The following is an 11915-nucleotide window of genomic DNA, read 5'->3' as shown; positions in this document are numbered from 1 at the left end:
AAGAATTACCTTTATGATAATTACAATAAACCATTTATACGAGTATTCATCAAAATTAAGTAATTAAGTTTAAGTTTGCATTTAGCCCGGCTTATCTGATAATTTTAAGATTAAGCCAGACAATGACATTCTAAGGACCCAGCCCCCAGCGTCCCCTGCGTCCGGATTAATCGTCTCGATTTGGCATAACTTTTTGTAAGATTCTTTGTCATTGAATGATGATAGTTTTGGCAATTCTCTAAAAGTTGTGTCTTTTCTCGCTTGAGTCAGTTTTAACTGTTGACTTCGAAGTGTTTCATCTCATACTAAAACGAGGAAAAGACACATTTCTTGATCTTTTTTAGGAAAGAGTTCTGATTATTTGTATAAGTTATATCTTTTTTAATGACTAACAGTTGTATTTGAGACTTAAATGTTTCTGTTTTAAGAAACATGATGTAAAGTTATTTCAATGTTATCACGGTATTAAGTAAAGACAATTTGGATGAAAAATCAGTCTTGATATGTTTAAAAATATATAAGTATATTTCTTATAATTATCATGTTCTGATTGTGAATAACTGATTTATGTAAGAAGCGTAAAAAATGTTGTCTATGGCTTATACACTCAAGTCACATCTAAGCGCTGTACACTTTTTGGTCGTTCTTTTGGCTCCATTGTTCGCTTTTCGTGAGATAGTTAACTTAGTCGTCCTATGATCAGGAAGCGATTGAAATAAGCAGACATTTTTCAGTGAACAGGTTTTCAGCTTATGTGATTTTTTAAAGTGACTCGCTCATGGTTTGTAAAATGCACTTTTTTAATTACGAAATAAATTGTTGCAAATCATGAGGAGTGTTAAAACAAAAACACCAAAAGCTAGAACCCTTCAGCAAACGTTGATATTTGCTAAAATACATGTATCATCTTTGAAGACCACACTTTTCCTTAGCGTTTATAACGCGATTAAAAAAATGATTACGGTGGTAGTGTTGCGTGATTTCAATTGATTGACATTGGCCCGGTTGTTGGAACAATCACTAAATACTTAACGATGAAATTTATCGTTAAAATGACTAAAATCGCTAAATTTTCGTTAAATTCCTTCGTTTAATTATTTTCGCTAAATTTCGGTTGTTGGAAATTTTAACGATAACGAAAGCGTTAGATCAGTCGTTAAGTTAACGAAAAATTTAAAGTACCTCATAAGGTACTTTAGATTTTAACGAATCAGTTAACGGAAACCAAAATGGCTGCCGTAATTGGCTGTTTAGTAAATATTCCACGGAAAAATAGAGAATTTAGAGTAATAAAGTTAAATGAAAGGCTAAATGATGAAGAATTGAGAAGAAGGTTCATGTTTGGACGTAGAGGAATAGAGTATTTGGCCGATATGCTGAGAGAGGACATAGGGAAACAGACAGAAGTTGTAGCCTGTCAGTCGAGGAACAAGTCTGTATAGCGCTGAGGTACTACGCTTCAGGATCATTTATGCAGGTTGTTGGCGACACACATGGTAGACATAAAAGTACTGTCTGTAGAGTTGTGGACAAGATAACCAAAGAAATTGTGAAGCGTCATAATCAGTACATTCAATGGCCAGTTGATGAAGCTAGCAAGGGACGAGTGAAGTCTGAGTATATCGACATAGCTGGATTTCCAGGTGTAATAGGGTGTGTTGATGGTAGCCACGTCCGTTTGATCAAGCCATTTCCAGACCAAGAGAGAGGTTTTATCAACAGAAAAGGATTCCCGTCCATAAATGTGATGGCAGTTTGCGATGCAAAAGGTAGTGTATTTAAAAAAATATTAAACTGTAAATATTATACAGCTCTCTATATAACATGAAATAAACTGAAACTTACCCGTCACTGTAATGCTGGTGTTGCTGAGGAGCTCAAATAAGCAAAATCCAGCCACATTTCGTTTGGTATTTGTTTTTAAGATATAATTACTGCTTCAGTACAATGCTGGTTACTGCCATTAGTAAGTGCTTTAAAATTATTTGATAAGGTCAACATATCTACCTCTTGTTAAGTCCCGGTGGCCGTTTGGACTAGCCGGCTGTTTTCTATTTTTCTTGACTTTACAGGCGTTGGTTCGAATCTCACTTAAACCAAATTACTTTTTTATGCTAAAACTGTATTTTTTCTGCAATTTCGATATCATAGAGTAAAATAATGATAAAATAAGTATTTTCAGATGCATTACCGGGAAAACAGTTTTAGTTCAAAAAACATGAGCGAGTCACTTTAAGACAGCAAAAGATGTTGACGTGTATGTACATTGCTTCTTTGTATACTTTTGAAACCAACTTACTCAGAAATTGATTTGAGACTTTGCAAGGAATTGTTTGTTCATCTAATTGCTAATTGTCAATCAAGATTAAGTTGTACTTTAATAGTAACTTATTATTAGACAATATTGAAAACATTATTCTTTATTATGAAATGCTGTTCATGATACTTATGATGTATATGTTATTCACTTTTACTGTTGACTTTGAAGTGTTTCATCTCATAATAAAACGAGGAAATAGACACATGCCTTGATCCTTTTTAGATCTCGGGAAGGAGTCACTAAGAGTCGTGGCACATCGCAAAACAAGGAAGTTTAGGTTGAATTTATGAATAACAAATTATCAAATCGTAGAGACACCGGAATCTCAATTTCCATACTTACTCTGCTCGTCGGATTAAGGGATTAATTTGGTATGCCGTATTGGATTTGATATTTCCCTTCATTTTCAATTATTTACCGGATATTTATAATGAACAAAAACAGTATAATTTGTTGCTAATGGATTTATGAATCTTCGGTTCCTTTTAAATATTGGATTATTTAGCTGCAAATAAAGATATTGACATCGCATATTTTAGCTGCCTGGTTGGCGCAGTGGTTAGCACACCCACTCCTGGGTTTTCCGGCCTTGGCATATGTGCGTTTGGTTGTTGGCAACCAAGCCGGACAATTGGGTTTTCTTCGAGCAATCTGCTTAACATCGTGCCAACGAGAATGACGTTACATGAGTTAAATTAACTTTCTGTACAATCGTTGTAAATTTTAAACTGAAAAGAAATCTTGATATACTTCAGGGTGCTTACATTCATACTGCATTGTACAAACTACATTTCGAAGCCATGAGGACGCCAGTTCTGCTTGCGAGTATTGTGCTCCTATTAAATATATATTGTGGGATCGCGTACCACCTTGACAACAACGAAGTAAAAACAACGTCAAATCTAGGAGATATCGTTTCCGTACCCGAGGAAGAAAACGAAACTTTATCACCTAGATTCATTGTATCACCTCCGAACACTCATCCAAAAAATATGAAACAAACCGTTACTAGAGAAAATGGTCACACTGTCGATACATACATTAACCACGACACAGTGTCAAGTGTTGAAAAGGCTGGCTTAAACGGAAAAGAAGATTCTGTGTCCGAAGAATGTGCAATTGAAGTTGAAACGCGTTCAGTGGATAGATTTCGTCATTTGGTTTTTAGATCTGACAGTAATTTCGTCCTTTTAAATTTAACTTCAAACTATGGTTCAGGAATACATTTAAGGAAAGCAGAATGGACAATTGCAGAAAATATTTGGATATGGACATTTTACGGGAAAGAAGGTGCATTAGAATTTCTCAAATGGCCAACTGAATTTGGAATTTGGTCCATGGGTCTATTATACGAATCTGTGATCAGAAAACCAATTGAGATATCACTGAAACGAATTACTGGCAATTGTTCGAAATTAGAAGTCGGAAAAAAGGATGATGACCTTGTTATTGCGAAAGCCTTAACGAAATTAACACTTGAAATGATGTCGCTTGACAAGGAAAAGTATGCACCTAGCTTTTATTGCTACCGAAAAAGAATGATAATAGACGCATACGTACTTTGCAAACATATTGTGTGTCCGATTGAGGCAGTAAAACACTCTTGCTGCAATTTCTTCTACAACAAAACTTTAAATCAGAGAGTAATGAACTGTAATGAACTTGAATTCGAGTACGACGAAGTGTGGTGGATCTTTCCAAGCATTATTTCGACAGTGTTGCTGATGTATTCACCTTTATTTCTTATGTACATATTGTACCACTATTCAGAACGGGAAAGCGGTCGTCTGCGATTAAATGTTTTGAATGGACTTACGGAGAACACTATAACTTTTACACAAGACAACAACGAGTCTATGATTATACATTCTCACGATGAGTATATCTTATTCGATGGTATTAATCATGTCACTTTGTTAAACACAATCTGTATTCCTTTGAACATGAGTTTGGCAGCAATGGGTTGTTTTACGGACGTATCAAAGCGTTCGGTTAGACTTCTCATTCCTGTATTAAGCCTTACCTTTGTTGGACTGCAGGTGGTGTTAGATTATAAGGTATTGTACAAGTTTGTACACGACTGTGTCGAATCCGGCGTACCAATGGGTTTTCGCTCAATGCTGACGGGCTATGATAAAAGTAAAAATATTTTTCTACCCTACATTGGTGGCCCTTTCGTTGCTCTGTTCTTGCGCCCAGCGATCCAGCTAGACTATTGTCCGATGCTGTTGTAGCTTCGAGATCGTCACAAAGTATTCCTGAAGCTTCGCCACTTTTTTTGAGTCTCAATAATATAGAAATATTCGGTGCAATAAATCTTAAATACAGCAAAGGCTTTCGTAAGATATATAATATTTTCCTTGCTCAATTCTTTATGCTTATGAATGTGAAGTTCTGGAAACACATTTTCAAAATTCAAACCGCTCGATGGAATGTTTATAATAAATGCTGTCTTTGCGTCACTGTCTTTCCTTTGTATTTTATAATGTGTTGTGTAGAGATTTTTTTATCCGTAATAATATACGGCTTCCCGATTGTATCATTTGGAGTGCTGATAACTAAAGCATATTGTATTCCTTTTAACAGAGGCGTTCGTAGATGTAGAGATCATATTTGCATGTATCTTTTTACAGGTTGTCTCATTCTATCAGTTGTATATTTTATCTTTATGTTTGCTACTATTTTTTCTGACGCTATTTTGTTTCTCACACGCGTTGCTATATTTACATTCACTGGCATAATCGTTTATCCTAAAACGGCGTACGGATATATGATATTTGGCTTTACTGTGTTTTACTATCTTTCGAACTGTTTTAGTGACTTTTCTATGAACTATAGCAGGCTCATGAAGGATATTATCAAACTTACAAAGGGCTTTCAGCGGCATAATGAAAACACCCAGAAAAAGGTGCTTTTCAAACATAAGGACAAATGGGGAATTAGAGAGTCCCTTTTTGAACTAGCATAGAAAACCACAGCCCTCGACGAAAATTGTTGTTTTCGACGCTCCTCCGAGCATTTGTTGTTCTCGGGTTACTGGGAATTTGTATTAACATGCTTTCCAAAACGGACAGTTTTCGTGAGCTTCACGTCATAATGCATGTTGGTACCGCTTTGTTTATCTGCGCTTTACCGCAGATAGTGAACCGTGTTTGCAAGAAAGAGGACAGCGCTAAGGTATTAAAGTGACGCAGAAAAGCATTGATCAACACAGTTAAGGAATATCTTGGGTATTTTGCTGATAGTGAAACGTCTGATTCGGAAGATAATGGCCTTTAAAGGCAAACCATGAGAGCATGGGCTTGCTGCTATACTTAAAGATTTGGGAACTTCAGACGATCAAGCTCGTCGCGTAAAAAAGAGATTGATTTACGATCTGGGCCATATTCATCAAGCACTTAGTTGAATTGTTCAGTGAGAACAAGCCTTGTCTTATATAAAGTTCAAAATAATAAAATAACTATGTTACGAAGATAAGCTAGTAAGAGGTCTAGATTATAAAGGCACATGATTAAATATGATAGGATAAAGAGTGTATTCAAACCTTTCGTCACTAAAAGATCGAAATATTCATGTATGAAACTTCATACATACCGCCCCTAGCTTATATTTCCTGCAACAAATAATAGGCAACAGTGGTAACAATGGTTACATAACCAGTACTCTTAGAAGTGATTGTGTGTTATTGTGTTTTGTTTCATCTCTCAAACCTCAACTGCCTGACTTTTCCCCTCACCCTTGCTTACTTTCGCTAGTAATCCCTCGTTTGGCTGTATGTCGAAAGGTTAGTTGGCTGTCGGGGTTCTATAAGAACAGCACGGATCTGATTCCCCTTATAGAGTGGTTTTGTTTTTTCTGAACTTTTTTATATTGCATTATAATTATGAAATCATATTGATATATACAATTTTATAATTTCAGTTATCGTAATATTTAGTGTTTGTGTTGTTATTGAAAGTATATTTCATTATTATGATATATCACATGGTGCATGTCCATTTTAACCCATTATATAACCCCAGTATCGTTATATTGATGGCTTTGTTTTTGAGAACAACATATAACATTATAATAAAGAAAACATTTTATAACACCGGTTATAACTATTGTTATTGTAGTTTTAGATACATGTTGTATATATAAAGTATTATGAAAACATATTGATACATTTTCACTAAGTTTAAATTGTACACTAAGAAGGTATTGATTACGGCCCAAGGACTATAATTCCTGCTAAAGTAAACAGCTAATAAACATAGTTACACTTCCAATAAATCGTAATGGTGATTGTGTTGTTTCTGAAAACATATAACATGACATTTCTATTTTTCAACACATATTTAAACGTTTTTGTATCTAGATATTCTTACCGTGCCTTTAAAGGGTTTATACTATAAGTACCTTTGTAAACATTCATAAAATCAGACTATTCGGGATATTTGTCAACAATAAACAACAAAATTATAATCAAGGGGCGCAACTTTTGTAATGCGATTATCATCCGGGTTATAGACAACCTGTTAAATGTCATACGGTGTCCATTTCTTCATGAAAACCAAGACTTCATTTATGAAACGTAATCTATTTTCATAATGAAATATGCAAAAATAACCAAATATACAACAGTGATCTAAATTAAATCTCGAGTGTATATATAACCACGGACCTACAAGCCAGGCCCCAATTCCTCGGAACATCTTAAGTCTCTTATGACCAGTGTATCTCAGTGAAATGACCACTTACATCGATACTCTTTAATCCTTTTCATTCTGTTGTCTGTCTGTCTTGCTTTAATGAATTTAATGTGCATATATTATTTATCTGTGCCTTAATTCATACATGTCATTGTACGATCCCTGTACCATTCTGTGTCAGTATGCATTAGAGTCAATGAATTATATTGGACAGATTGGTTTGATAGTACTAGTGGCTTGCGACAAGGTTGTTCCTTGTCACCTTTGTTATTTAATTTGTTTCTGAATGATTTAGTAGCAAAAATTAAGGCTATAGGAAAAGGTATAAACATAGAAAATGAATTTGTTTCTTTCCTGTTGTATGCCGATAATACTGTCTTATAGCTGAAAATGAAAATGATTTACAGTATTTTTAAGAAGTATTATCCAACTGGTGTCCTGTTAACACTATGGCAGTAAAACCTCAGAAAAGTAATATAGTCTGTTTTAGACCACCATCTGTTGACAAAAGATCTTATACTTTCACTTGTGGTGACCATACTTTACAAGTCGTCAGCCAGTACACCTACTTGGGTCTTCTTTTGGATGAGCATTTAGATTTTAAAAGCCCCTGCAAAGTCTGTGGCACAAAGTGCTGGAAAAGCACTAGGGATCCTGATAGCAAAATCGCATGCCATATAATGTTTTAACAACACTATATGAAAGCTCGGTGTGGCCTATTGTTGCTTATGGTGTCTCTATATGGGGTACTAAGTCCTACTCCAGTATAAATGCGGTGCAAAAGAGGGCTATGCGCTTTTATCTAGATTTGGGAAAATATACTCCAACTGCTGCTCTATATGGTGAACATGGTTGGCGACCAGCTCTTGTGAAACAGTGGAGCTAGACAATGGCATAGATTTAATAGCATGAAAATAACTAGATTGAACTATAAAATATATGAATACTGTAATAAAAAAGCAAGTCCTAAATGCAAAAACTGGCAATATATTTTTGTACAACAATTAGAAAAAAAAGATTTGTCAAATCTGCTGATTACACATTCTCAGTTCTCATCGAAAAGATTTTGTGATTTCGTTGAAAATAATAGCATGGGTCTATATGTTAATAAATGGAAAAACTGTATAACCAGTGCAACTGGTCCTAGTGGACGTGGCAGAAATAAGTTGAGAACATATCAATTATTACAATCTCAATTTGAAACTGAGTCCTATGTATCAATTTTAATGCCCTTAAAATATAGAACAGCACTTGCTAAGTTTAGGTGCGGGGTAGCACCTCTTCGTCTGGAGACTGGCAGATATGAAAATCTGGTAGTGATCTATAGAATCTGTCCTATATGTAAACAAGATGTTGAGTCAGAATTAAATGTGTTAACTATTTGCTCTGCTTACCAACCACTTAGAAAAGCACTGTATGATAAAGCTAAGGATATCAATGTTGAGTTTGTTAACATGGATGATGTACATACGTGTATTTTTTAACTCTCCAATACAGATATTGTTTAATTAACCGCCAAAACCTGTTTTAATATACTTTGTACACGTAGTTAAGTGATACTCCTTTTAAATGTATACTTTCTTAGCTTAAATGAGTCATATAAATAAGATTAAGTTTTTAGAATAGACTTAATTGTTTTTATCCTTTATCAACAATGTCGAGATATGTTTTTTTAGTCTCCTGTAATTCAATTTTATATATGGATGTGCACTGAACTCTTAGATATTTGTATTTTATGCTTTGTTATGCTGTGTACATATGAGAAATGAATAAACTATAAAACTGTCAATTTAGTATAGCATATTGTATATGTTTTGTTAATTTATAAGGTAGTGTTTATGCTAACATTGGGTTAAAAATTTTAATTATAATTATTTTTTTACTTAAAACGCGATGTCTAATCACTTATTATTCACATTTAAACTTGTGTAATACATTTTCATTAAAAATTGTTAAAGCGCTTTTAAACTTAAGTTTATCTTACTATAGTTTTTTTTTTTTACTTATTAATGGTTCTGCGTATTGTATTGCGTAACTGTGTAAGTGTGTATATACACACGAGAGTGTGCCAGTGTCTCTCAAGTTGCATACATTATTTTTGAATATGCTTAAATGTAAACATTTACAAAAAAATCGCTATACATTTGTCCTAATGCTAAGCATACTACCTAATTTGTCATATAGATAGAAACCTATGCGACACTCCACGGATATACATCTTTTCTCGCACTATCGTTATAGTTACAGCATCTTAATACTGCGTGTATGTACTGCTTACTATACTCTTGATGATAACTTGATTTTACTTATATATCTCGTTTGAATTACATCCATTTCAATTTTAAGTTAATTTAGGATCTTTCAAGAAAATTTATGTTAAATAGGTTATGACTTGAAATGTTCAGGTATCCTTTGTGTCTATGTACAAACTGACTTGTTTTTACTAATTTTATCAACTTGTGCATACGATTGATTACCAGTTAGTGTAAATATATGTTCAATTCTTTACGTACACAGTTTATACTCTTCGATGAAAATAAAAATAACTATGACTGCAATATGCTCTTGTAAACTTAAGTTCATTGTTCTGTAGGCTTTAAAACACTTTCCTTGTTCTTTTTGCATCAAACATCTTTTCCTGTTCTTTTTTCTTCTAGTAGTCAGTGCCACTTTACTGGTCAATTGTACAGCTATAATATTAATATTTTCGATTTTATTTAGAATGGATATTTTTTTTAATAATCGGCCTGTAAGAACGTTACCCAATGCTTACTCTTGAATTGCATTTATTACTGTTTTATTTTCTTCTCTCTCTAGATAGATCCAGTTTCTGTGTTATTTGGTGGTAAGAGTTGAATCATGTCTTTTTTGTTCAGCTGAATATTTATAGTATAGTTCTGATAGGCATGCCAATCGTAAAATGTTTTTGTTTATTTTTTTTTGCGCGTATCATGACTGCTCGTGATATACCATCAATAATTGTCATGCCTAGGTACTGTCTATATGTTATTTTTGACAATATTTTTCGCATTAGTTATAGCTCATAACAGTCATTGCAGATACTTAGTCAAGTTAAATATTGTTTGTTCAATTAAAATAAACCTGTCTATGTCTGATGGAGCTCGCTCTTATCACCAAGTAAGACGTATCATAAAAATGCTTGTTTTGCGAAGCAATTATAGGGATTTTTACTTTCCATGGTTATACCAGCTGGGTTGTACACTATTTTTTTATTGTCCGGAGATATTCACCCAAATCCTGGTCCTAGTTCTAGTTACAATTCTTCCACTGTCCGTTCGAATGGTGAAAGTTCTCTTAATATCACTACCTGTCCCTTATATACACTGCAATATTCAAAGTCCGTTTGGTATTCCATTCATATAAAATGTTACCATGATTACTCAGAGCTGATAATGAATAATGAAAATTAGGCTCCGCCTACTGCGTAATGGTATTTTTATTACTGCTGCAGGCTTTTGTACATAGCAGAGTTGTGTTTACTATCATGAGATGTATGTCGTTATTAAAGTATAAAACATTGAATTGTGTTTATATACACTGACCACCCAAGTTCATAACAAAGTCTTTAACCGAAATTGGACTTACTTACAAGTGAGCTAACCTCATTTGATTTTCTTACCTTTTCGAAAATGTGGTTAGCTTCTTCAATATTAGACGTCCGAATTCATATTCCTGGATGTTCGCGACCGGCCCGGCGAGATCGTTGCAGTGATTCGTATGGTGGAGGTGCCGCTTATATCAAAGTATGTATCAATTTTAAAAGAAGAAACGATTTAGGATTAAATGATATCGAGTGTCTTTGGTTGGTAATAAAGACCCGCACAACTAAGCGTGTTCTTCTTGGTGTCTTCTATCGTCCTCCTAATTCTGGTAACAACTACTTTAATAACATTGAAAACTCAATTGACGAGAGATTGACGAGAGAAAGCGGTATTGATGATATTATTGCAACGGGTGATTTCAATTTAAACATTCAAGTTAATAATTCAGGGCGTAAAATTCATTCTCTGTCACAGCAGTATGGTTTTGAGCAATGTACTAGTATCTCAGAGCCAACATATTTACTGAGCATTAGTTCTCAATTATAGATCTCTTTTTCGTCTCTAACTCAAACTCTCTTGTCCATAGTGGTGTTATTGAGCCTTTTCTCGAGCAAAACATTTGAATTCATAGCCCTGTATTTGGAATTTTCAGATACCAAAAAGCAGTAATTTAAACGAAAGTCTCTCGTAGTAAAGTATGGAAATATGAAAATGACAATTATGTAAAATTACGACAGAGGCTTTAGGATACAGATTGGACAACTGTTAGAAATGCTAATATAGACTTGTCCACCTCTAATCTAATACAAATTATTACTAATATTGCCGGCAGTTGTATTGCATGCAAGGTAGTAAATATATATCCAAATGAACCTCAATGGATGAACGCTAGCTTTAAATTAAAAATCCGACAGCGAAAACGGGCCTTTAGAAAAGCTAAACACTAAAATAATCTGACACATTGGACAAGGTTCCGCAGCTTGCGAAACGAAGTAGTTGCCCTCGTTCGTAGTTTTAAATCTCTTTACTGTGATAAACTTGCTTCGAAACTCAAATCCAGTGAGCTCAGTTCAGGTGGAAAACTTGAAAATCATTTATCACTCCGACATCATTAAGGGACATTGCTACACTAGTCAATCCACTTGATGGTGAACTTGTTACGGATAAACAACATAAGGTTGATATTCTCAATGATTGTTTTGTCCGCCAAACATACGTTGACGACTCAAGTCAAGTTGTTCTCCAACACAAAATTAGATCTGAGCAAGGAAAATAGAATCTTTTATTATTCTACCATTTGAGGTTGAGGATGCAATTAACTGTCTCTCGACAGGTAAA

At 34.3% G+C, this 11915-nt stretch overlaps 1 protein-coding gene across 2 annotated transcripts; it reads left to right on the top strand.

The window, feature by feature from the left end:
* Nucleotides 1-2560: 2560 nt before the first annotated feature.
* LOC128236309 (uncharacterized) lies at nucleotides 2561-10551 on the top strand. Of its 2 annotated transcripts, none has more exons than XM_052951212.1 (2): nucleotides 2561-2691; nucleotides 2860-10551. In XM_052951212.1, the coding sequence occupies exon 2, from the start codon at nucleotides 3121-3123 to the stop codon at nucleotides 4552-4554; it is 1434 nt and encodes a 477-aa protein (XP_052807172.1). In that variant the 5' UTR covers nucleotides 2561-2691; nucleotides 2860-3120; the 3' UTR covers nucleotides 4555-10551. The 2 variants fall into 2 exon arrangements, with proteins under 2 accessions (XP_052807172.1, XP_052807173.1); XM_052951213.1 differs by having other exon boundaries at nucleotides 2571-2691; nucleotides 3076-10551.
* The last annotated feature ends 1364 nt before the right edge of the window (nucleotides 10552-11915 follow it).

The sequence above is a fragment of the Mya arenaria genome, chromosome 5 (genome assembly GCF_026914265.1).
Source record: "Mya arenaria isolate MELC-2E11 chromosome 5, ASM2691426v1".
Lineage (NCBI taxonomy): Eukaryota > Metazoa > Mollusca > Bivalvia > Myida > Myidae > Mya > Mya arenaria.
Note: the sequence above shows the minus strand (reverse complement) of the source record. Positions and strands in the feature narration are given on the sequence as shown.

What these genes read in the sequence shown, in the direction of transcription:
- LOC128236309 (XM_052951212.1), top strand. Translation starts at nt 3,121, where the DNA reads ATGAGGACGCCAGTTCTGCTTGCGAGTATTGTGCTCCTATTAAATATA.